Source organism: Dictyostelium discoideum (genome assembly GCF_000004695.1).
Source record: "Dictyostelium discoideum AX4 chromosome 2 chromosome, whole genome shotgun sequence".
NCBI classification, from domain to species: domain Eukaryota; phylum Evosea; class Eumycetozoa; order Dictyosteliales; family Dictyosteliaceae; genus Dictyostelium; species Dictyostelium discoideum.
The window spans coordinates 7076220-7100219 of NC_007088.5; the positions used below are offsets into that span (position 1 = coordinate 7076220).

At 21.4% G+C, this 24000-nt stretch overlaps 12 protein-coding genes across 12 annotated transcripts; 7 read left to right on the forward strand and 5 right to left on the reverse strand.

Moving 5' to 3' along the window:
• Positions 1–1364: 1364 nt before the first annotated feature.
• DDB_G0276707 (hypothetical protein) lies at positions 1365–1620 on the forward strand (the record flags this gene model as incomplete). The annotated part of the gene is made up of 2 exons (XM_637917.1): positions 1365–1374; positions 1469–1620. 2 exons carry the CDS (start codon positions 1365–1367, stop codon positions 1618–1620), a joined length of 162 nt encoding a protein of 53 aa, XP_643009.1.
• A 654-nt stretch (positions 1621–2274) lies between these two features.
• On the reverse strand, positions 2275–2517 carry DDB_G0276651 (hypothetical protein; the record flags this gene model as incomplete). Its single annotated transcript, XM_637918.1, has 2 exons — positions 2275–2426; positions 2508–2517. The coding sequence occupies 2 exons, from the start codon at positions 2515–2517 to the stop codon at positions 2275–2277; spliced, it is 162 nt and encodes a 53-aa protein (XP_643010.1).
• Positions 2518–3382: 865 nt separating this feature from the next.
• Positions 3383–3624, forward strand: DDB_G0276653 (hypothetical protein; the record flags this gene model as incomplete). The annotated part of the gene is made up of 2 exons (XM_637919.1): positions 3383–3392; positions 3455–3624. The coding sequence occupies 2 exons, from the start codon at positions 3383–3385 to the stop codon at positions 3622–3624; spliced, it is 180 nt and encodes a 59-aa protein (XP_643011.1).
• Positions 3625–4387: 763 nt separating this feature from the next.
• On the forward strand, positions 4388–4628 carry DDB_G0276655 (hypothetical protein; the record flags this gene model as incomplete). The annotated part of the gene is made up of 2 exons (XM_637920.1): positions 4388–4397; positions 4480–4628. 2 exons carry the CDS (start codon positions 4388–4390, stop codon positions 4626–4628), a joined length of 159 nt encoding a protein of 52 aa, XP_643012.1.
• Positions 4629–4797: 169 nt separating this feature from the next.
• DDB_G0276657 (hypothetical protein) lies at positions 4798–9218 on the reverse strand (the record flags this gene model as incomplete). The annotated part of the gene is made up of 3 exons (XM_637921.1): positions 4798–8275; positions 8368–8933; positions 9069–9218. The coding sequence occupies 3 exons, from the start codon at positions 9216–9218 to the stop codon at positions 4798–4800; spliced, it is 4194 nt and encodes a 1397-aa protein (XP_643013.1).
• A 1065-nt stretch (positions 9219–10283) lies between these two features.
• Positions 10284–12491, forward strand: DDB_G0276659 (hypothetical protein; the record flags this gene model as incomplete). Its single annotated transcript, XM_637922.1, has 4 exons — positions 10284–10574; positions 10786–11227; positions 11382–12362; positions 12445–12491. The coding sequence occupies 4 exons, from the start codon at positions 10284–10286 to the stop codon at positions 12489–12491; spliced, it is 1761 nt and encodes a 586-aa protein (XP_643014.1).
• Positions 12492–12544: 53 nt separating this feature from the next.
• On the reverse strand, positions 12545–14599 carry DDB_G0276709 (hypothetical protein; the record flags this gene model as incomplete). The annotated part of the gene is made up of 1 exon (XM_637923.1): positions 12545–14599. The coding sequence occupies one exon, from the start codon at positions 14597–14599 to the stop codon at positions 12545–12547; it is 2055 nt and encodes a 684-aa protein (XP_643015.1).
• Positions 14600–15001: 402 nt separating this feature from the next.
• rpiA (ribose-5-phosphate isomerase) lies at positions 15002–15700 on the reverse strand (the record flags this gene model as incomplete). The annotated part of the gene is made up of 1 exon (XM_637924.1): positions 15002–15700. One exon carries the CDS (start codon positions 15698–15700, stop codon positions 15002–15004), a length of 699 nt encoding a protein of 232 aa, XP_643016.1.
• Positions 15701–16796: 1096 nt separating this feature from the next.
• Positions 16797–18474, forward strand: DDB_G0276661 (hypothetical protein; the record flags this gene model as incomplete). The annotated part of the gene is made up of 4 exons (XM_637925.1): positions 16797–16884; positions 16961–16989; positions 17129–17689; positions 17776–18474. The coding sequence occupies 4 exons, from the start codon at positions 16797–16799 to the stop codon at positions 18472–18474; spliced, it is 1377 nt and encodes a 458-aa protein (XP_643017.1).
• A 119-nt stretch (positions 18475–18593) lies between these two features.
• DDB_G0276663 (hypothetical protein) lies at positions 18594–21634 on the reverse strand (the record flags this gene model as incomplete). Its single annotated transcript, XM_637926.1, has 3 exons — positions 18594–20233; positions 20344–20683; positions 20780–21634. 3 exons carry the CDS (start codon positions 21632–21634, stop codon positions 18594–18596), a joined length of 2835 nt encoding a protein of 944 aa, XP_643018.1.
• Positions 21635–23054: 1420 nt separating this feature from the next.
• DDB_G0276665 (hypothetical protein) lies at positions 23055–23267 on the forward strand (the record flags this gene model as incomplete). The annotated part of the gene is made up of 1 exon (XM_637927.1): positions 23055–23267. The coding sequence occupies one exon, from the start codon at positions 23055–23057 to the stop codon at positions 23265–23267; it is 213 nt and encodes a 70-aa protein (XP_643019.1).
• A 192-nt stretch (positions 23268–23459) lies between these two features.
• DDB_G0276667 (hypothetical protein) lies at positions 23460–23591 on the forward strand (the record flags this gene model as incomplete). The annotated part of the gene is made up of 1 exon (XM_637928.1): positions 23460–23591. One exon carries the CDS (start codon positions 23460–23462, stop codon positions 23589–23591), a length of 132 nt encoding a protein of 43 aa, XP_643020.1.
• Positions 23592–24000: the final 409 nt, after the last annotated feature.

Below are 24000 nucleotides of genomic sequence, written 5' to 3' on the forward strand. Positions count from 1 at the left end.
ATAAATCATTTTATTTCATATTTATGTTTAAAATATGTACATGAAATCACAATAAACAAAACAACACCTATGTTTAATGATTGTTTAAAAATTGTTGATTTAAGAAATGATTTGTATTGATTCTAATAAATTAAAATTTTAACCACAAAATAAAATCCTACCACAATTTATTCTTCCATTCCTTCTACTATACCCTAACCTATTTAATTATATATTCTAGAATTTGAATTTATTGTAAAATAGTGTTTATACTCCACCAACAAAAAGGATTTAAAAACTATTTTAAAAATCATAAAGCTTTAAAACAAAATGTTTGAAATTATTATTTTAAAAGGTTTGGAAAAAAAAGAAAAGAAAAGAAAAAAGAAAATGATATTATTTATTAAAAAGAAAAAAACAAAAAAACAAAAAAAGAAACAAACTAAATCAAAATAAACCAATTTAGAATATAATTAATTTCTTGTTTTTCTTTTTTTTTTCCAAACTTTTAAATTTAGAAAATAATTGATTTCTTGTTTTTCTTTTTTTTTTTAGAATCGCTGGTGTATTTATTTTTTTAATTATTTTATTTTTTGATTTTGTTTTAATTTATTTCTCTTTAATTTTACTTTTTTTTCGAGTTGCTGATAGCTATGCTATTTATTTTTATTTTATTTTACTTTTACCATTTCTCTTTTATTTTGTTCTTTTTTTTTTTTAATGAATTTTTTTTTTTTCATTGTTTTAAAAACTTTTAAAAATGAAAAAAAGTATAGGAAAAATGAGAATCATAAAAAACAGGATGATGAATAAGTTTTGATCACTTATATTTTTTAAAATATAGTGCATTTTTACATGACATATTATTATATTTTTTAAATTTGAATTGAAAAATTATATAAATGAAGAAAAAAAATGAAAATTAATTAATGATGATATCAATTTTAAAACAATGATTGTTGAAAACATACAATATTTATGATTTTTATATGGTAGTTGAAGAAAATTATTGATTAAAAAAATTATTATCTATTAATAAAAAGGTTTTAAATTATATTATTATTCTTGTTGATATCATTTTGCTTGGCTTAATTTTATATTAACATTTAACTTTACTTGTATGTCAACATAATATTTTTACAAATTTTAATTTATTTAATTTATTAAATAATTGTGTGTTTATTAAGTAGTGGTGGAGGGGGGTGGGTGGTTGTGAGTGTGTGATTAAATTAATTATAACTAAAAATTATTTCGATTTTAAAATTAAAAAAAAAAACAGTATAAATACTTTTTTTAATTTTAATTTTTTATATCAAACAAAAATCATTAATTAAAAACTAAAGTTAAATAAATTAAAAACTATAAAAAAAAAATATATTTATAAAATGTTATTCAGTATGTATTTTTTTTTTTATTTTTTTATTAGAATTATTTTTTAAAAATATCAATGAATTTAATATTAATTTAATATTTTTTTTTTTAAATTTAGAATCATTAATTTCATTATCAAATAAAAATACCACCTTAAATTCATCTTTAATTTCAAATCAAACAAACAATGATTGTAATGAATTTAAAAATGAAATTACAAACAAAAGTTCTACTGCATTCTTTACAAGACCAAACTTTGTAAACTATTAAAAAAAAAAATAATATGATATAAACAATGCCGATAAAAAACTTGTATATTTAATAAAAAAAATTAATTATTTATTTATTTATTTATTTAAAAATAAAACCAAATTTTTTATTTTTTTATTTTTTTTTTTTTATTTTTTTTTTTATTTTTTTGAACATTTTCTATCCTGACCCTGCAAATATAGCACCAAAAAAAAAAATTTAATTCAAAAAAAATAAATTTAAATAAAATTAAATGTTTTTTGAACTTCGTTTTTTTTTTTATTTTATATAAATTTTTTTTTTTTTTGGGTACTTTTGTTCACTTTTTTCTTTTTATTTTTATACTTAAAATCTTTCAAAAAAAAAAGAAAAAACAAAAATTGATCAAATAATGAACTTAATATATTTCTTACCAAAAAATAAATAATAATAATAATAATAACGATAAAAATAATACTCAGTTCTTATTTTACATATGTAACCTTTTTATTTTTTTAGATAATTTGTCATAATTATTATTTTTATTATTATTATTTAAAGTTTAAAAAAAAAAAAAGAAAAAAAAAAAAAATTTTAGTTTTTTTAATTAAGTTTTGTTTATTAATTTTAATTTATTTTACAAGTAAAGTTCGGCCATGTAAATTTATATATATATATAAAGTTTTTCGTTTTTTTTTAATAATTTACAAAATTTGGTCTTGTGAAAAAGGCAGTTGGACTCTTCATTGTAATAGAATTATTTGTAGTACTAATTGAATTTATATTATTAGATTCAATTGAACTTGATAATGATGATGAATTTTTGTTTGATAATGAAAGTAAAGATTCTATTTAAAAAAAAAAAAGTAAATTAATTAATACAATGACTTTAAAAATTTTTTTTTTTTTTTTTTTTTTTTTCAACTTACTGAATAACATTTTAAATTATAGTATATTAATATAGTTTTTATATTTGTTTTTTTATTTATTTAATTAATAAAATTTTTTTTTAATGATTAAAATAATTTTTTTTTTTTTTATTTATACTTTTTTTTTTATTTTTAGTTTAAACATTTAATATAACCCCCAAAAAACCACTTAATAACACTAATAACAAATTTGTAAAATAGATGTTGTCGACATACATGTGTTTTAAAAATTAAAAGGTTTTTTTGATAAACACACACACATTAAAAGAAGAGATTTTATTATTTTAATTAAAAGATAATTTTAAAAAATGTAGATATGGTATCAACATCATTTTCTTTTTGACAAAAATAAAAATAATTATTTTAAATTTTAATTTTTAATGATTATATAATTATTTACCCGCTCATTGATCACTATTTTTTTCCAAATAATTGTTATCATCATTTTTAAAATCAATTTTCTTCTTTTATAAGTTTTTTATTTTATTTTTATAATAATTTTAATTTTCTTAAGGAGTATTAATATGGATATAATAACAATATAATTGATTTTTAAAGTAAATCAAGTAAAATAAAAATAACAAAATTTCTTCATTTACTTTATTTATTTTAAAAATAAAAAGGTTTTTTATTTAATTTTAAAAAATTATAACATCATCCTTTTTTAAAATAAAAGAAGATAAAAATGATGAAATTATTTTATTATTTTTTACTTAATGATGTATTATCTTAGGGGACATCAAATTGAGAAAAAAAAAAAAAAATTATTTAAATTAAAAATTTTATTCTTTTTTTTTTTTTTTTTTTTTTCTTTCCTTAAATTTATATAAAAACTTAAAAACTAGAACTTCTAAAAATAAATAAAAGAAATTAAAATGCTATTTGGTATGTTAAAATTAATTTTATATAATTGGTTGATATTTATTTATTAATATTTTAAATTTTAGAATCAATTAAATTAAACATAAAAATAAATAATTCTTTAAATGAATGTTCAAATTTATTAATTAGTGAAAATAATAAACATTCATTATATATTAATTCATTAAATACAATTACAACTAGAAATCAAACTAGTAGCTTTTTTTTTTCTAGACCAAATTTCCAATGTTTTTAAAAATAGATAACTAATTGTTAATTTACATTAAGAATAATTGTTCGAATAACTCAATATTTAATTATTATTATGAATTAAATCATTTTTAATTTTAGAAAAAATAATAATTTATAAAAAAAATAGTAAAAATAAAAAATAAATTATTATTATTAAATTTCCAAAATCATACTTCATTTTTTTGATAATAACAATAATAATTATTTTGACAAAAAAAAAAAAAAAAAAATTGATAATTATTTCTTTTTGATAAACAAAAATTAAAGTTGATATCAATAAATTTATTAGCCGGACAATTATTCAATATATTTTAAAAAATCAAATATCTAAAATATAAATCTTGATTTTAATAAATGTTGATATCATACATATTATTTCTGCTTCTCATATAAATTTAAAAATAGCAACATATTCAATTTACAAATATATTTTATTTTTCAATCTATAGATTTATCAATTTTTTATTTTTAGCAAAAAAAAAAAAAAAAAAAAAAAAAAAAAAAAAATCAACCCATAGTAAAGAAGGGGTCAATTTTTAATTATCAAGTTATACGATTATTTCTATTTTAATTTTTATTTTATTTTTATTTTTATTTATTATTTTACTTTAATCAAAAAAAAAAAAAAAAAAAAAGTAAATATAAATAGTATTTTTTTTTTTTAAAAAAATAAATACTTAAAAATAAATCACAAATCAAAACATTAATTAATATAAATTATTAAAAAAAAAAAAAGAAAAATATTAAAAAAATAAATATATTTTAAAATGTTATTCAGTATGTATTTTAAATTAATTTTATTTCATTGTAAATTATAAATAATAAATATTAATTATTTTTATTTTTTTTTTTAAAATAGAATCATTAATTTCATTATCAAACAATGTTTCAAAAGTTTCAACATTAATTTCAGTTGAAAACAATGAAAATTCTATAAATACTACAACAAATACTATAACATTAAGAAGCACAGTCTTCTTTACAAGACCAAATTTTATTAATTATTAATTAAAAAAATAATTTATATATAAAAACAAAACATGGCCGAAATTTACATGTTTTAAAAAAAGTTAACGAAATAAAATCCTTTTGATTATAAAAAAAAAAATAAAAAAAAAAATTATATGTTTTCTTTGTATTTTTATTTTTTATTTTTTATTTTATTATTTTATTATTTTTAACTATCTTTTTTAAAAGTTAAAAATTTTTCAAAAGAAAATTTGTTTGTACCAAATATTGATAATAAAACTGGTAATAAGACTAAACCATGAACAGCTGCTAATAAACAAATACTTATATACATTTTGAAATAGTATATGATAAAGATTTCTGATTTTGAAAAAGCTAAAACTACACAACCTAAAAGTTTTGTGATAAAGATACCACTAAATATGTTTGCACCCATTTCTGATATTGCAAATTTAACCTTTTCATCTCTTGAATAATGTTTTGGTGATCTGATGAATGTACTTGCAATATGAACGCAAAATTCTATTGATATACCAACAGCCATAATTAAATTTACGACAGAGATTGCATTCAAAGATATATCCCATAATGTCATGACGGCCAAAAGGTCAACAACCGTCATACCAACACAAAGTACAACCAATATTGAAACCAATGGATTCATTAATATAGCTAGTGATACGAAAAATACACTTCCCAATGCCAATAAAATACCTTTTAATGCCACTTGTTTTATGGTTAAATAAGCTTCAAAGTAACAATAGAAAATACTATAAGTGAAAACTTGAGCATCTGAATGGTCAGCCAAATAATAACTTGTGGCAAGTGCATTGATGAAATCATTTTGAGTTCTTAGAGTTGTATGATAAGCATCGAAACGAGTTGCTGCAATACTACCATCACTATTGAATTTTACATCACCAGTATATGCTAAACCTGCCAATGGACATTGATCTGTATTTGTGAAATTTAAAAATGCAGGTAAATACTTTTTAAATAGTGATGGATCGGGTCTACCAGATTTTTCCAATGGGAAACATTGTTGATCACAACCAGGTTCATCACTATTACAATAGGTACCATTATCGAATGCTGTACAACAACCGACAGTATTACTCCATTGTAACATATCATCTAACCATGATGAAATTCCAGGTGAAATGAATGGTGCATTATCAAATGTATTTATAACTGAATTATTATTACAACCACCTACTGTACAAAATTGATTTTGAATTGATGGTATGGAGAAATCATAATTTCCTTTTACAACTATATACATTGGTGGTCCAACCTCTAAGAATTGATTCATATTTGTGAAATAAGCTTGAAGATAAGAGTTTCTTGGTAGTGCAACCTTTTGATCTAAACCAATTGGAATTTGATATGCATAATTTATTGAAAACAATAACATTGCAATAAAGAATATTATAATTAATAATTTTGAAATTGGATGAACTAAAAATGGAGCATAATATTTTGTAAATAATTCCTTTAATAATGTTGTTTTCTTTTTTGATTTCTTTTTTAACATTCTCTTTTTTGATAATGGTGATGATTCTTCATTATTAATATTTAAACCATCAACAACATTTAATGCATCAACATCATAATTAAAATTATGAGCATTATCATTTCTATCATCATCTTCACCATTAATTAAAAGTGGTTCATTTTCAATTTCTTCTTGATTATTATTATTATTGTTATCATTGTTATTAAGATTATTATTATTATTATTATTATTACTATTTAATTGTTGATCAATATTATCAAATGGATCATCTTCTAAATCTGAATTATCACCATTTAATGATAAGCATGGTAAACAATCAACTCTTCTTGATTGTAAACGTTTTGTATCTAAAACTAATAAACAAGCGAATGCACTAATTTGTAATAGGAAGTCAAAGAAAACTGCAATTGAAGCATAGAATGAAAATGCTTTTACTGCTGGCATTTTAGTTAAGGAACCTAATAGGAAAGCAAATGATTCACTTAATGATGCTAATGCAATTGATGGACCAACCTTTGCAAGTGTACGAGCAAATGATTCTTCTGGTGTTGGCATTTGATGATGATTTTGATTAAAACCACTAATTGATGATGATGATGATGATGATGCAACATGTAAAGATTCAAAAGTATTTACTAAAATGAATATATTATCAACACCAATGGCTAACACTAAGAATGGTATAACTTCACTAATGATTAGAGTTGCTTTTATACGTAGAATTGAACAAATACCAACAGAGATTATAATTGAACATGCAACTATACAAATACCAGATAGACCCAATGCAAATCTTGAACGAATGAAAAATGAATTGAATCTTCTTGGAAATGGGTAATAACTACCTAAACTAAGGGAGATATATAAAAACATAACGAAATAACTAACGATAATCGTTGGTATATCTGCATTACCTTCTCTTGCCAATTCATCTTGTACTGATCTTTGAGCATTGAATGATATTTCGAATGGACATGAAGGATCATTTGAAATCTCTTGAATTTTATTTAACCAAACTTGTTCCCACATCATTGATCTATCAATCATTGAATCTGGATTATTCAATAGGAAAGTGGTGACAAATGCTTTTGCCAACGTTGAATTATCATTCCAACCACCCAATACTATCTTTGGATTTACAGGTACACCAGTTGAATCCATACATTCTGGTGAAAGTAATTGTGATTTACATTGTTCAAACCAACCAATTACATTATCCTTTTGTTGATTTAATTTATTTTGATCACGTTGAAAAATACCTGTTATACTCTCAACCAAACAACCACGTTTAGTAGGTTCAAAACATAATTGATCCAATGTTATAATCCTATTTGAACCATCATTAAGCTTTACACTTGTATTCTTCATTAGTTGTGTCTCTATATCAATTAATGATTTAAATAAATCATAATTGAAAATCGTTGATAAATTCTTTTGTTTTGGTATTAAAATTAATTGTTCAACACGATAGAATGGACCGAAATGATCATCGAAATATTGTTTCTCAATTGCTGATCTACTATCTGGTGATACCCATAATTTTACTGGATCAGTTTCAATCTCTAATGAAATAATACCAATACCAATACCAATTGTAAATAGTAAACAACATATTAAAACTATTATTGGTCTTTTTGTAATATTAATTCCATACCAATAAAATACTTTTTGAAAAATATTTGAATAATTGCTACCACTATTATTGTTATTATTTCTATTATTATTGGTATTTTGAATTTCATCATTATTAACTTGTTGATTAATTATACCACCACTAATACCAAGTATTCTTCTTGAATTTCTATTTGAAGCTGTTTTATCAACAATTATACAAGCTAAAATTACTATTGATAATAACAATAATGTTATCATTATATAAATGGATACACCCATTGCAAATGAACAATTCCATTCTTTTCCATCATCTAATTTCCACATACAACTTGCTGTTTTACCATCTATCATTTGATGAGTAGTTACAAATGGTATCAATACTGTACAAATGAATAAAATACCCAATATTATCATCATTACTGTTTTAAACTTTTTACCCTTAAAATATCTAATCTTTGATGAATATTTAAATATTAACCAAATGCTAAATCCAAATAATAATGATAATAAAAATAATAAAAATGACCAAACTATCCAAATTGTTAAATGTGGTACTCTTAAAAAAAAAAAAAAAAAAAAACCAAAATATTAATATATATATTTAAAATATATAATAAATAATAATAATAATATTATAAATTTACTTACTCTATTAATAAATGAGTTTGAATGATTGTATCATTTAATAAACCAATATCTTTATAGGAAGGGGGAGGTAAACAAGCATCACGACATTGATCACAAGAACAACCTTCAGAACATGGTACGATTGCATCATTATAACCTTCATTATTAAAAACCCAATTTAATTCTTTGAATGTTGGATTCACTGCAGAGAAAACACCAGTGAAGAACAATTGTGCAGTTGGAAACATTACACCAAATGGTTGAGCACCATTGGCATGTACATCTCTACATGAATTATATAAACCATTGGCGAAATCTGGATGTAAAACGAAATCGATGCTAATGATTTGGTCAGTTTTATTATCAACTTTAGTTGGTACCATAAATGATTTCTGATAGGGTGAACATGACGATGCACACCATAGATTATAAAGATTAACCATACAACTACTACATCTACCAAATATACCACCCGCTACCAACATATTGGTTTGTAAGATTAAAGTTTGATTATAATTACAACATGATTCAATTGAATATTCTGGATGTGTTAATTGACATGTATTTGGTGCGATTTCCGTATTATTCTGAAATTTTAATATTAAAAAAAAAAAAATAATAAAAACATAAAAAATAAAAAAAAAAAAAAAATAAAAAAAAAAAATAATTAATTTTTCATAGAAAATAAATATTTTTATTTTTATTAATAATAAAAAACTTACTAATGGTGGAAAATCTTTTGCTTCAACAAATGAAGATGAAACGCCATACATTGAACAACCTAATGTTGTATTATAAGGGTAAGGTGATTGACATTGTATTATATTTATAATCGATAAAAAAAAGATTAAAAAAACTATTATTTTATTCATATTGAATGAATTTTATTTTTATTTTATTATTTTAAAATTATTATTATTATTCTATTTCATTAAAATAAAAATTTATTTTTTATATTTTTTTTTTTTTTTTTATTTTTTATTTTATTTTTTTTTTTAGTGTGTGTGATTGGCAATTATTATTTATTTATTTTTTTCAACCTACAAAAAAAATTAATTATTGAAGGTATTGAAATTTTATTATAATAAATGAATTGGAACACTAGGATGTAATAATTGGTAAATAAAAAATAAAAAAAAAAATAAAAAAATTAATATAATAAATAAAAAAAAAAATAAAAAAAAAAAATAAAAAAAAAAAAAAATAAAAAAAACCAATATTATTTGAACAACCCCACAACACACAAAAATTTTGCATTAAACAACGGGTGTTTATTTTTAGTAATAATAAAAAAAATAATAAAAAAAATTAAAAAAATTAAAAAAAAAAAAATATTTCTATATATATTTTCAATCATTTGAAATATATTGAATTCATCCTAATTTGATTATTATTTAAATCATGTCCGAAATATAGACATATGGTATTTGGAATAATGGTTTTTTTTTTTTTTTTTTTTTTTGAGATATTTTGATTATAATATAAAAAAAAAAAAGTGAAGTTTCAAAAAAAAGATTTTTTGTTGGCTTGGAGAGATTGAAAAAAAAAAAAGAAGATTTTTTTTTTTTTAAGAAATAATTTTTTAAGAAATAATTTTTTCATTAGAAAAAGAATTAATTAAAAAAAATTGGAAACAGAGATAAATTCTGAATACTAATACTAATATTTTCAATATTTAAGAATCTAAATTTGGATTTGATTTTTTTATTTTTGAAAAGTTTTGTTTTTATTTTCTAGCCGAAAAAAAAAAAAAAAAAAAAAAAAATTTGATTATTCTTTAGTTTTCAAGAAAATATCTGTTGTTTTTTTTTCTTCATTTTTTAAAAATTTTACGAATAACAACTCTTAAGAAATTTTAATTTTTTTTTTTTTTTTTCTGTACAAAAAATAAAGAAATTTTTTTTTTTTTTAAATTAAAAAATTTCTAAACTCAAACAATGGCATTAAAAACAAGTAAATTATTTGTTTTTATTTTTTCTTTTTTTTATTTATTTTTTATAAATATAAATTGTTCACCTTTAAAAAATTATTATATTTTTAAATCTTATAATCAAACTGGAAATAGAATTGATATTGAATTGGTTAACCCATTACAACAAACAAATATAACATCTATTGAAAACTTTTATTACCAAGATGTAACCTCAATTATAAATTCTTGTGTATTCAATTCTGGTTCCATGTCAATTGATTTAACCCAGTTTAAAAATATTATGTATTATGGAAATGTAAATTAATTTTTAATTATTTAATATTATTATTATTATTATTATTATTAATATTATTATTATTATTATTATTATTATTATTATTATTATTATTATTATTATTATTATTATTATTATTATTATTATTATTATTATTATTATTATTATTATTATTATTATTTTTTAAAAAAAATTACTAATTGTCAGTTTTTGTGTAATTTAATTTATAAAGTATAAGAATAATATTCAGTCTTTTGCATTTGGTATTTGTAGTGCGGTTCATTATTATGGTTATCAATCGACATATTACCAAATTTATGTTAACCCCACAAATGCGTACACTGAAACTTTTCAAATAGGAAGATATGGATTAGATGATTTTGCCTTAATGTTAAATTATTCTCAAAGTCTTGGAATATCATCTTCAATTAAATTTTATTGTGATTGGAATACTGATTTTGATTATGATGTTAGTTTTGAAGATATTCAAGATTATTATGTAAAATCAAATATAAGAGTATTTACAAAGAAGGTTTGTCAAAGTATAAATGTTGAAAGAAAAACTGTAGATTTTAACTCAACAAAACCAAATACAATTTCAATTTATTTAAATGCTAATTCTTCAAATGTTTTTTCATTTAATAATGATGTTGTAGTTGAAAAACTTAATCTTGGTATGTATATATATATTTAAAGGGGACAATACATTCATTAAATAATAATAATAATAATAATAATAATAATAATAATAATAATAATAATAATAATAATAATAATAATAATAATAATAATAATAATACTAATATTACTATTTTATAATTTTCAAAGAACCTATTGTTTATAGTTTCAAAAATGATGAAGATCAAGATAAAATCATAATTAATGGTTTATTTTTGAAATCTATTCAATCTGATTACATGTTTATAATTGGTGATAAAACAATATTAAATTCAACAAATGTTATGTCATTTAATTCTTCAACTATTATATTGTATATTAGGGGTTATATTGATAATGTAGTTTCAATAAATTTACATGGAAATAGAAGAGAGTTTAAATTTTCAAAAAAACAAATTAGTCTATCACTTGTTAAATCTGAGAATTTAAAATACACATTTAATTGTGAAAATTGTGTTGGATCAAATTTCGTAGGATTCTCAAGTAGTGATGGTAACGAAATTAAATATACTTCCTTTTCATTAAATGCTTCTAATTGGGAATACAATGGCGAAAGATATATTTATTTTAAATCACCAATTTCACCAAATGTTCAATCAAATAAATTATTAGTTCCAACTAAATTATTAAATGTTAATATTAGTTTACAATCATTTGATTTCTCTGGTGGTATTATTACAATAAGTGGTTATTTCATAAAGAATTTAATTGGTGAATTGAAATTTTCAAATGGTACAGTAATTTCAAATTTACCATATTCAGCAACCAATGGTGTCGTTTTTGCCAATGGCACATTTACAATCCCAGCTGGATTTGGTGAAGGTAATTTCTCAATTTACAATGAAAACAAATCAATATACACATATTCATTCAGTTACTTGGCACCAAAACAATGGGTACAATCAATGAATCAAGATAATCAAAAGATTGAATTGATTTTAAATTATCCATTCGGTAAATTCTTTAATATTACCAATATTAAATATTCAACTGGAAGACCAACTGATTATAAATTAATTCAACCAAATATTGTTAAATTTAATTTATATCCATATTCAATAAATAAATTAGCATTCTTTTATGCTTACAATTCATTAAATGAATATTTATATGTTGAAACTTTAAAAAATTGTAAGTATTTTTAAAAAAATAATATATTATTTATTAAATAAAATTTCTAACCTTTTAATTTTTTTTTTTTTAATTATTATAGTTTCCCCAGTTGTTTATAATAATTCAAATCCAAATTCTTCAATTTAAATTAAAGAATTCAAAAAATAAAATAAATAAATTATTATTATTATTATTATTTATTAATTTGCCCAAGAATAATATTTTAAAGTAGTTGGTGGATTGAAATAATTTGATTTACCACAATCATAACAAGTTTTTGATATAATATTTGCGATTGGATTGAATTGACCAGTTGAAAGTGTTAAAAGTTTGTCACTTGATTTAATGGCATTTATTAATTGATCAGTTGGTATCGATTTAATTTGAGTTGTATTTTGAGTTATAAAAGATAGATGATAAAATTTATTAACCAATAATAAATCCAATAGTAATTGATAAGAGTGTATTGGTGATTTAAAATTTGTAAATGTTAATTGTAGATCCAATGAAGTTATCTTTGAATTTTCATTACAAAATACTTTCATTAAATCGGTATCATTTGTATCGGTTTCACCTTCCAATGATAAAAATTCTAATGTTGGATGAAATTTATTAAGGAATGCTATTAAATCAATTGATGTGAATTTAAAACCAATTAATATCAATTCTACAATTGATTTACTCTTTCCAATCATTTCATAGAATTTATTTGTTATTGGTCTTGATTCATAATCACTTGAAATCTTTAATCTAACCAAATTTATTAAAACATTCATACAACCATCAACTAAGATATCAATATCATCAACCTCTGTAAATTTTATCTCTAATGATCTTAGATTTTTAAATTCAATATCTCTTAAAACTGGTAATGATAAAATTGGAAATAATGTCATTAATGATAATTGTTCAATATTACAAATTAGTTTTTCATCTTTTTTTATATTATTATTATTATTATTATTATTATTATTATTATTATTATTATTATTATTATTATTATTATTATTATTATTTTTATTATTATCATTATCATTATTCCAAATAAAATTATCTAAATTTTGTTGAATTTGAGATGGTGGTGGTGGTGGTGGTGATGATGTTTTATCTGAATCACTTGTAATTGTTCTTAATAAAACAACTTTTTCAATATTATTTGATAAATTTGTTAAAAATGATTGAACTTTTGAAACTGTAATTGAAGGTGAATCTCTTGGTGTAATTGAAGGTGAATCATTATAATATTTTAATTTATTAAAAGAGTTATTAATTGCATCTAATATTAAATTTGAATCAATACCAGTACAATTTTTAATTTCTAATTTTTCTAATTTACAAGTTGAAGTTTCTTTTGTTGCTGTTGTTGGTGTTTTTGAAGAAGAAGGAGATGATGATGATGATGATGATGAAATTAAATCAACTAATTGATTACAATTAACTTCTTTACATGAATAAATTGCTAATGATGTTAATTGTTTACAAAGTAAAGAATTTTTAAAACCAGTTAAACCATTTGGACCACTATCCATAATGAATAATTTTGAAAGGTTTATTAAACCACCCAATTTAATAGTTTCATTAAAACATGTTAAATCAACTAACGGTATTTGATTTTGTTTAATTGCAGAGAATCTTAAACTTAGTATTTCAATATTGGCACCAACGACTTGATATTGATCACCAGTTTTAATTGGTTTAATTAATTCAATAAATTCATACCAATGTTGTGGTATATCGAATTGCATGAATAATTTTGTAATATTTTGGAAAAGTGGTAACCTAATCGAATGAAAATCGCAGTCTTTATAAGATGATGATTCATTATCAATGGTTAAAGAGACGATATTTTTTGAATATTTTAATAAACGATTTTTATTAATTTTTACAATTGGATTTGTAAAAACGGCTAGTTCAACAATTTGTGGTTGAGTATCCAATGTTCTACTTGACACTGCTAAGAATTTATATTGTTTTGATAATAGTTGTTGAAACCATGGTAATCTAAATTTACTAAAATCACTATGTGCTTTAAATTCTGGTAAATACAATAACGAATCTGTTACCCAACTATAATACCATTCCCTATTAACCAACATTAATCTCTTTATATTTTCACCGATTAATGACTTTAAATAATTTGGACCACTACCATTTGGTATACAATATTTTAAAAATTCTAAAACATATCCAATAATTTTTTTATATAAATAATTTGGTAATTTCTTTATAATTATAATTTCTTCTTTATTATTCATTATGTTTATTTTATTTTATTTTATTTGTTGTTTTTTTTTTTTTTTTTTTTTTATTCAAAAGCATTTGTATGTGTGATATTTATTGGGGATTTTTTAAAAAAATTAAAAAATAAAAAATTAAAAATTAAAAAAAAATAAATAAAAAAATAAAATAGAAGATTCAATGAAAATAACTAGAATAATCCAAATTTTGTTTTAATATTTTTTGAAAATAAAAGAAAAAAATAAATAATTTTAAAATTAATTGAAAATAACTAGAATAATCCAAATTAATTTAATTTTTTTTTAATTTTTAATTTTCAATTAATGAGTTTATAAAAAAAAAAAAAAAAAAAAAAAAGGTTTTTAACATATTTATTTTATTTTTTTTATTTTTTTTAATTTTTAATTTTTAATTTTTTTTTAAATTGATTTAACTTTACAAGTACCATCAGTTTGACCGAAATAAGCAATTTTAGTCATATTTACAAATAAACCTGTTTCAACAACACCTGGAATCATTTTAATATCAATTGCTAATTGTGGAATATTTGATAGTGGTTTTGAGAATTGAGCATCGATTATGAAATTACCATTATCAGTTACAACTGGACCAGCTTTATTTACGGCCATACGTAATTTTGGAGTCAATGAAAATGATGAACTTTCTAATTTCTTCATTACAGGTACGTAAGCCATTGGTACCACTTCAATTGGGATACCTTTTTTCCAATTTTCACCCAACTCTGTTGATTCCTTTGTATGATCTGCAACAATAACTAATTTCTTTGAAGAGTATGCAACGATCTTCTCTTGTAATTGACAACCACCACCACCTTTAATTAAATTAAAATCCTTATCCACTTCATCTGCACCATCGATTGTAATATCCAATTCTGGTGTACGTGATAAATCTGATAACTCTAATCCTGCTTCAACAATTAATTGAGTAGATTGAAATGATGTTGGTACACAAATTACATTCTTTAATCCTAATTCTTTAATTCTATCAACTGCATACTTTATTGTACTACCACTACCAATACCAATTTTACAACCATCTTTAACAAAATCATCAACTGCTTTATATGCTGCTACTTTTTTACAATTATCTAATGACATTTTATTATAATTATTATTATTATAGTTTCTAATTGAAAATCTAATTAAATTATTATTTATATTATTATTTATATTATTTTGTTGTATTAATTTTGAACTTAAATAAATGATTTTATTTTTAGAGTTGAACATGAAAAAAACAAAATAAAAAATAAAATAAAAAAAAAATAAAATAAAAAAAAATAAAAAAAAAAAGTAAAAAATAAAAAATAAAAAAAAATTAAAATTAAATTAAAATTGAAATTTACTTTAAAAAGTGTAGAAACATTTTATTTATTTTTATTTTTAGAAACATTTCTACACTTTTTAAATAATTTAATTTTTAATTTTGATTTTTAATTTTTTTTTTTTTTTCAATTTTTTTTTTATTTAACTCGTTGTATTTTTTTAATTTTTTTTTTATTTAACTCTCTTATTAAATTTTTTTTTTTTTTTTTTTTTTTTTTTTTTCAAAGAGGAAGAAAATATAGAAAATTATAAAATTGTAATTTTTTATTGACCACAGCCCACGAAATGACCAATATTGTGGAGTTATCAAATTTATCTTTTGAAAATAGTAAATTTATATTTGAAAGATGAATTTGGTTATTTCTAATTTTGATCATTTCGTGCACTATGGAGAATAATAAATCACTATTAAATAATTATCTATGATTTTCATTCCATTCAATCTGTAAGGATTTGCAAAATAAAAAAATATTTATTATTAATTATTTCTAAAAAAAGAAATTCAAAAAAAAAAAAAAAATAAAAAAAAAAAAAAGAAAAAACAAAAAAAAAAAAAAGATTGTTTAAATCAGGGTGTGGTGGGACGGTAAAATCGTTTTTATCATTCAGGTAAAATTTAAAAAGACTGAATTGTTTTTCAGTTTATTTCTCATTTTCAACAGTGGTGAATGTGGTCAGTCTACACACTAATAAAAAAAAAAAAAAAAATTAAATCAAAATAAATAAAATTTAAATAGGTTACCCCACACACAATTATTATTTGAAATGATTAAAATTTTTAAATTTAATAAAAAAAAAAAACACCCCATTATTTCAGTAAAAAAAAAAAAAAAAAAAATTATTTCTATTAAATTTATAAAATTAAAAAATGAACAAGTATACATTGTTGCTATTACTTTTAAATACATTTTTTATTTCAAATACTAAGTCTCAATCCTACAATGCAAATTGGACAGGTATAAAATAAATGTTTTTATAAAAAAAATAAAAATAAAAAGTTATCGATTATTAATTTTTTTTTTTTTTGAATAGATTTAAATTCAAGACCAAATCCTGGATGGGTAGGTATTAACAAATCTTTTTTAAATTATTTTATTTGAAAAAAAAATATAAATTTATTTATTTATATTTTTATATTTACACATTGACAACTACACAAAAAAAAAAAAAAAAAAAAAAAAAAAAAAAAAAAAAAAATAGTATGATCAAGTTAAATTTGGAATTTTTATACATTTTGGAGTTTATAGTGTTCCAGCATTTGCAACCCATGATTATGCAGAATGGTATTGGTATAATTTAGTAAATGATAATGGTACAACTCAAAAATGGCAAGACCAACATTTTGGTGAACACTTTCAATATCAAGATTTTGCACCAATGTTTAATTGTAGATTATTCAATCCAGATGAATGGGCATCAATATTTCAAAAATCTGGTGCGAAATATGTTGTACTAACATCAAAACATCATGAAGGTTATACACTTTGGAAAAGTGATCAATCATGGAGTTGGAATTCTGTTGAAAATGGTCCTGGAATTGATATTGTAGGTAAATTAACCAATTCTGTTAAAGCTCAAGGTCTTCATATGGGTTTATATCATTCATTATATGAGTGGTTTAACCCATTATACTTGGCCGATAAAAAGAGTGGTAACCCACCAACTCAAAACACCTATGTTAAAGAAGTTTTATTAAATCAATTAAGAGATATAGTTTTAAAATATGAACCTGATATAGTATGGGCTGATGGTGAATGGGAGGTAAATATATAAATATTAATAATAATTAAATACATAGAATTTTAATATTAGTTTATATTAATTTTATTTTTTTAAAAAAAAAAAAGCAATATTCAGATTATTGGGGTTCAAAAGAATTTTTAAGTTGGTTATATAGTGACAGTCCAGTTAAAGAAACAGTTGTAGTAAATGATAGATGGGGTAAAGAGACAAGAGGAGTTGATGGTGGGTTTTATACGGGTGGTGATAATTGGCAGCCTGGTCATTTGGTTACACATAAATGGGAGAATTGTCAAACTATTGGTAGTTCATATGGTTATAATGAAAATGAACCAGCAGAGGCATACCAAGATTCAACTATTTTAATTCAAGAATTTGTTGAAACAGTTGCATGTGGTGGTAATTTCCTTTTAGATGTTGGACCAAATGCTGAAGGTGTAATTCCAAATAACATGGTGGATCGTTTGTATGATATTGGTAAATTCTTATCAATTAATGGAGAATCAATTTATGGTAGTTCTCCCTGGAGAATTCAAAATCAAACTCAATCAATTTGGTTCACTACAAATACTACGACAGGTGCAATCTATGCTTTCAGTTATTATTTTCCAGAAGATGGTGTATTTAATTTTAATGAAATCATTGGTTCGAAATCTACAATTGTTGAATTATTCGGTTATAAAAGTAAAAATCCAATTACAATTGAAACTTATCAACCAAAAGGAATTAACATAACTGTACCATTTGTATCACCATCAGACTATCCACCATTTATTTATGTTTTTAAATTTATAAATGCTTATTAAAAAAAATAAAAAATAAAAAACAAAATAATATGTAAACAATAATAATAATAATAATAATAATAATAATAATAATAATAATAATAATAACTATTATTTTTTTATTTAAAAAAATGATATTACTAAATTTTCTTTAAATTAATTAATGGTATATTACCACTAGCATTACCAACAACATCATCAAAATCATTATCAATATTTGTTGTTGTTGTTGTTAAAATTGAATTATTTTGAATTTGTTTGTTAAATATAACATTATTTGAACTATTATTAATTGAACGAGATTTTGAAAGTTCTTTACTTCTTTTTGATTGTCTTAATAAGAAAAGATGATGTTCAACAGCATCATTAATTGTCCAAAAGAAATGATCGGCACCATAATGATCGACTACACCACCTCTTTTCATACTATCTCTAACGTAACCTTTTACTGATGCAAAATAAATTACCAATTGTCTCTTTCTAAAATCTGATACTAATTCCTTCAACATACGAATACCAGTTGAATCTATATCATTCACAGAACTGAAATCAATGATAATTGCACCAATAATCTTATGACCATCGATATCAACTTCAATTGGTTCATCATCATCAATGTAAGCATTTTCAGCCTCACTATCTGTCATGAAAGAAATGATATCCTCTTGACTACCATGATTTTGGTCACCACTCTTTAAAGAGAATGGTTCGTGATGTCTTAGTTTTTTCTTTATAAACATACAATTTGCGAAATAAATTGAACCATCAATACGAACGATACGGACACCTTTGAAAGTTTCAGCTTTTGGTACACGTTTAATGTTTTTATAGATCTCTGTTCCAGGTAAACGACCCAATACTGCAAATGGTGGATAAGCACTACGATAGATAATCATTAATAAAGAGGCGATTGCACCAATTAATATACCTTGTAAAATTCCAAGTATTGTAGTTGAAAGGAATGAAATACCAAATAGGAGTAAATCTTTTCTATGAACTTTCCAAAGATCAAATACCATCTGATATTCAACCAAATCAATGATTGCAACGATTACAATCGATGATAGAACTGCCCTTGGTAAGAAGTACACCACTGGTGTTAAAAAGAAAACACTAATTACAATGATAACCGTGCAAATGAATGACGAAACTTGTGATACTGCACCATTCTGTGCGTTTACTGCTGTTCTTGATAATGATGCACCCACTGGGAACGATAAAAAGAAGGCACCAAAGAAATCACTGGCGCCCAATGCAAAAAGTTCTTGATTAGGCTCAACTATGTAATTATATTTCTCACCAAATTTAGAACCAATTGAAATACTACTTATAAATCCAACCAATGTTAATACCAATGAGCCTGGTATCAATTGAATTAAAACACTAAACCAATTGGTATTGGGTGGTAGTGGTAACCCGTCCACACCTTCATTCTGACTATACAATGATTGATTATAACGTACCAATGGGAATGATGGTGATGGAAACCCGGATGGAATTTCACCAACCACCTTTATATGTGCTCTTTGCTCTAGTTTTAAAATAAATGAAAAGAATGTGAAAACTACAACAACCAACAATGGTCCTGGTATCTTTAATTTAAATCTTGCATTCAACTTTTTAATACCCAATAAAAATACAACACCAATTATACCCAATAAAAATGACCACCAATTTGTTTTTGCAATATCTTTTAAATATCTAATTACTAATAATAATAAAAAATTGGTTTCTTCAACACCATATCCAAATATATGTTTTAATTGACTACTACCAATAACTTTTTTTTAAAATAATAATAATAATAAAAACAATAATAATAATAATAATAATAATATTAGTATTAAAATTATTATTATTATTTCTTTATTTTATTTTATTACTACTTACTTAAAGCACAACCACTTGTAAAACCAGTACGAACTGGATCAGATAAAAAATTTGCAACGAAACCAAACCTTATTAAACCTAAAAACATTTGCATAGCACCACATACTAAAGCCAATAGTATAGCTACACTAACATGATAAACTTCATCAGTATTACCAGCACCAACAACACCTGTAACTGTTTCTGATACCAACAATGAAATGATTGCAAATGGTCCCATTGATAATTGTTTTGATGTTCCAAATATACAATATGCTAATACTGGTAAAATAGATGAATATAAACCATAAATTGGTGGTAATTTTGCAACCAATGCATAAGCCATACCTTGTGGAATAAGCTATAAATAAAAAAAAAAATAAAAAAAAAAATTAATTAATTTTTATTTTAATTAAAATTAAAATTATTATTATTAATTAAAATTTTAATATTTTACCATTACACCAACAGTTATACCAGATATTAAATCACCTTTCCAATCAGATTTCCAATTATATTTTGGTAACCAATCAATGATTGGAACTAAATTATATAAATATCTTTGTAATTTTTTTTTATGTTTTTTTTCAAATTTAAATGTTCTAATTTGTTTAATTGTATTCATAAAGTTAATAGTATCATAATCTTCTTTATTTTTAATATGTTGTGCTTTCATTTCTTCAACTGTTATTGACTCATCATTATTATTATTATTTTTATTGTTATTTGGTTGTTGTTGTTGTTGTTGATAATGATTATCCAAACTTAATGGTGGAAAACCATTACTATTATTATTACTGCTTATATAAATATCACTACTACTATTCATTAAATTTGAATGGGAGTTTGTTAAAATATTAATTGGTGAACTTGAATTATTGGTTAATTTTGGTGAATTGGTTGATATTAACATAGGTGTATTTGATTTACTACCAATATTACTACTAGCATTACTACTAGCATTACTACCACCTGCACCATTACTATTTAATGATTGATGTAATAGTGTTGAAGGTGAGCTATCACCTGGTAATGATATCTTTTTAGGTGGTAAATAATAAAGCTCTGGGCTTCTTACTGATGTTAAAATATTTTGTGGTCTTTGAATATTAGTATTACTATTATTTAAAATTCTTCCTTCCTCATTATGATTATCTTCATTATTATTATTATCAATATTATTATTATTACTATTATTATTATTATTACTATTATTATTATTTAAATTATTTTCTTCATTTAAATTATTATTATTAGTTTGCTGATTTTCATCATCTTGTTTATCGTCACCAAGTTGTTTGTATCTAGTCATTTTTTTTTTTTTTTTTTTTTTTTTTTTTTTTTTGTATAAAAAAAAAAATTAACTATTTATTATATATTCAAAACACATACAAATAAAAATAAATTATATAAATAAATAAATTCTATCTATATAAAAAAATTAAAAAATAAAAAATAAAAAAAAAATTAAAAAATAACAGATATTGAAAATAAAAAAAAAAAAAAAAAAAAAAAAAAAAAAAATTGTTTTTTTATTTTTTTTAAATTCAATTTAAAAAAACGTTTAAAATACACACTTTTTTGGTGTGATTAGTTATGAAAAGGTGAAAATTTTAAAAATTGCCCACGTTGCACTGTGTGCACCAATGAAATCATAAAATTCCCCAGCCACACCATTTTTTTTTTTTTTTGTAGAAATTTTGACTGGTGTGAATTGGGGGTTTTTTTTTTTTTTTTTTTTTTTTAAAGGTGATTGATACTGGTTGGTAAATCATTTTTCAAAAGTTTATTTATATTTATGAAGGGTATTAGTTTAAAAAAATAATAAATATTATTTTAATTGGTTTTTTTTTTTTTTTTTTTTTTTTATTATTTAGGTTATTAAAATTAATTGATATTGGTTAACCGTTTTTTTTTTTTTTTTTTGAAAGGTTTATTTAGATTTAAATTATGAAGGGTAATAGTTTAATAAATAATAAATATTATTTTAATTTTTTTTTTTTTTTTATAATCAAAAGTTCTTTTTTTTTTTATTTTTTTTTTTTTTATTTTCAACCATTAGAATTCATTAAATAAAATTTTTAATGAATTACTTTAAATTTATTTTTAACCAATTCATTTTTCTTATGAAAACATACCAACATTAATAACCCAAAAAAATTTGGGTTTTTTTTTTTATGTGTTTTATTTAAAAATTCTTGAGCTTTCCAAAAATTTATTTTGTGTTATAATAAAGGTAATAACCTTTTTTTTAGATATTAAAAAATTATAATTTTTTTTTTTATTGTTTACACCCCTTTTTTTTTAAAGTTTTAAAATTTTTATTTTGGATTAAAAATAATTTTTTTTTTTTTTTTTTTTTTTTGTTGTTTGTTTTAGAATTAATTTCAAAGATCGCACAATTGTCTGTTAATAAAAATTCCAAATTCAGAAAAATAATTATCTGAAAACATCAAAATTTATATCCATGTGCCCCATGGTTGTAAATGACAAACCCCAAACAAAAAAAAGTTTTAGAAATTATTTTTTTTCTTTTAATGGGTGTGTTTTTAAATAAAATAAAAAATAAAAAAAAAAATAAAAAAATAATTATAAAAATAATTAAAAAAAACTATTAAATTTTAATAAAAAAAGATAGTATAAATATTCGCATGGGTTGTTTAAAAAAAAAAAAAAAAAAGAAAAAAAAAAAAAAATTATATTTAAATAATAATAATAATTAATTATAAAAGATGTCCCTTACAGGTGGAGATGCAACTTTTTTTGATTTTAGCAAACCAATTGATAGTCCAGCACTAAAAGAAAAGCTTTATGGGGTAAAACATAACTATCATCCTCAAGTACATTGTTTTTCAACCTTTAATGTTGATAACACAATTCCAGATGGTTGTTTTAGAGCTATTATTGTCAACCAAAAAAAGTTGGGAGAAGTATGGTATCCTTAAGTTGTATACAAAAATATTTATAATAATTAATATTTTTTTTTTTCTTTAATAGAGCTGTAAGAATTTATGATAAATCTGATTCCATGGCATAAAATGTGGTGATATTTCTGGTAAGGTATGTAAAAAGAATCCAAATCTTAAATATGATTCTACACTTATTAAGTTGTCCAAGGAAACAGTATTCAACTTGGAATGTGGAAACCAGGAACATTTGGTGTTTGGGGTGAAATGTATTCTGTTATTCTCAAAAAAGAAGACTGGGCAGCACATCATCACCTTAGAAATGTTTACTTTTTCTTTGATAATGATGGTGATAAATATTGAAATGATGCTAATAGATTAGATTTTTTAGATATGACTTAAATCTAAACTTCTAAATCAAACTTTTAAAAATAAATTTAATTTTACTTTTATATTCTTGAGTCTATCAATTCGAGAGGATATTTTTTTTTTATTTTTTAAAAGTTTAAAAATTTTGGTCCTGAAAAAGTGATTTTCTTTAAAAAATACAATTCCATTATAATTTGAATAATTAAATCAATTTTTAATTGACTAACCACCACCCGAATATTAAAATCATTTATTAAGATCCAATTCTTAAATTTGATACTCAAATTGTAAAGTAACAGTATTCAACTAGGGATGTGGAAACCAGGAATATTTGGTGTTTGGGGTGAGATGTTCTCATAAAAGAAGACTGGGCATCTCGACACAATCGTGTAAATTTTTACTT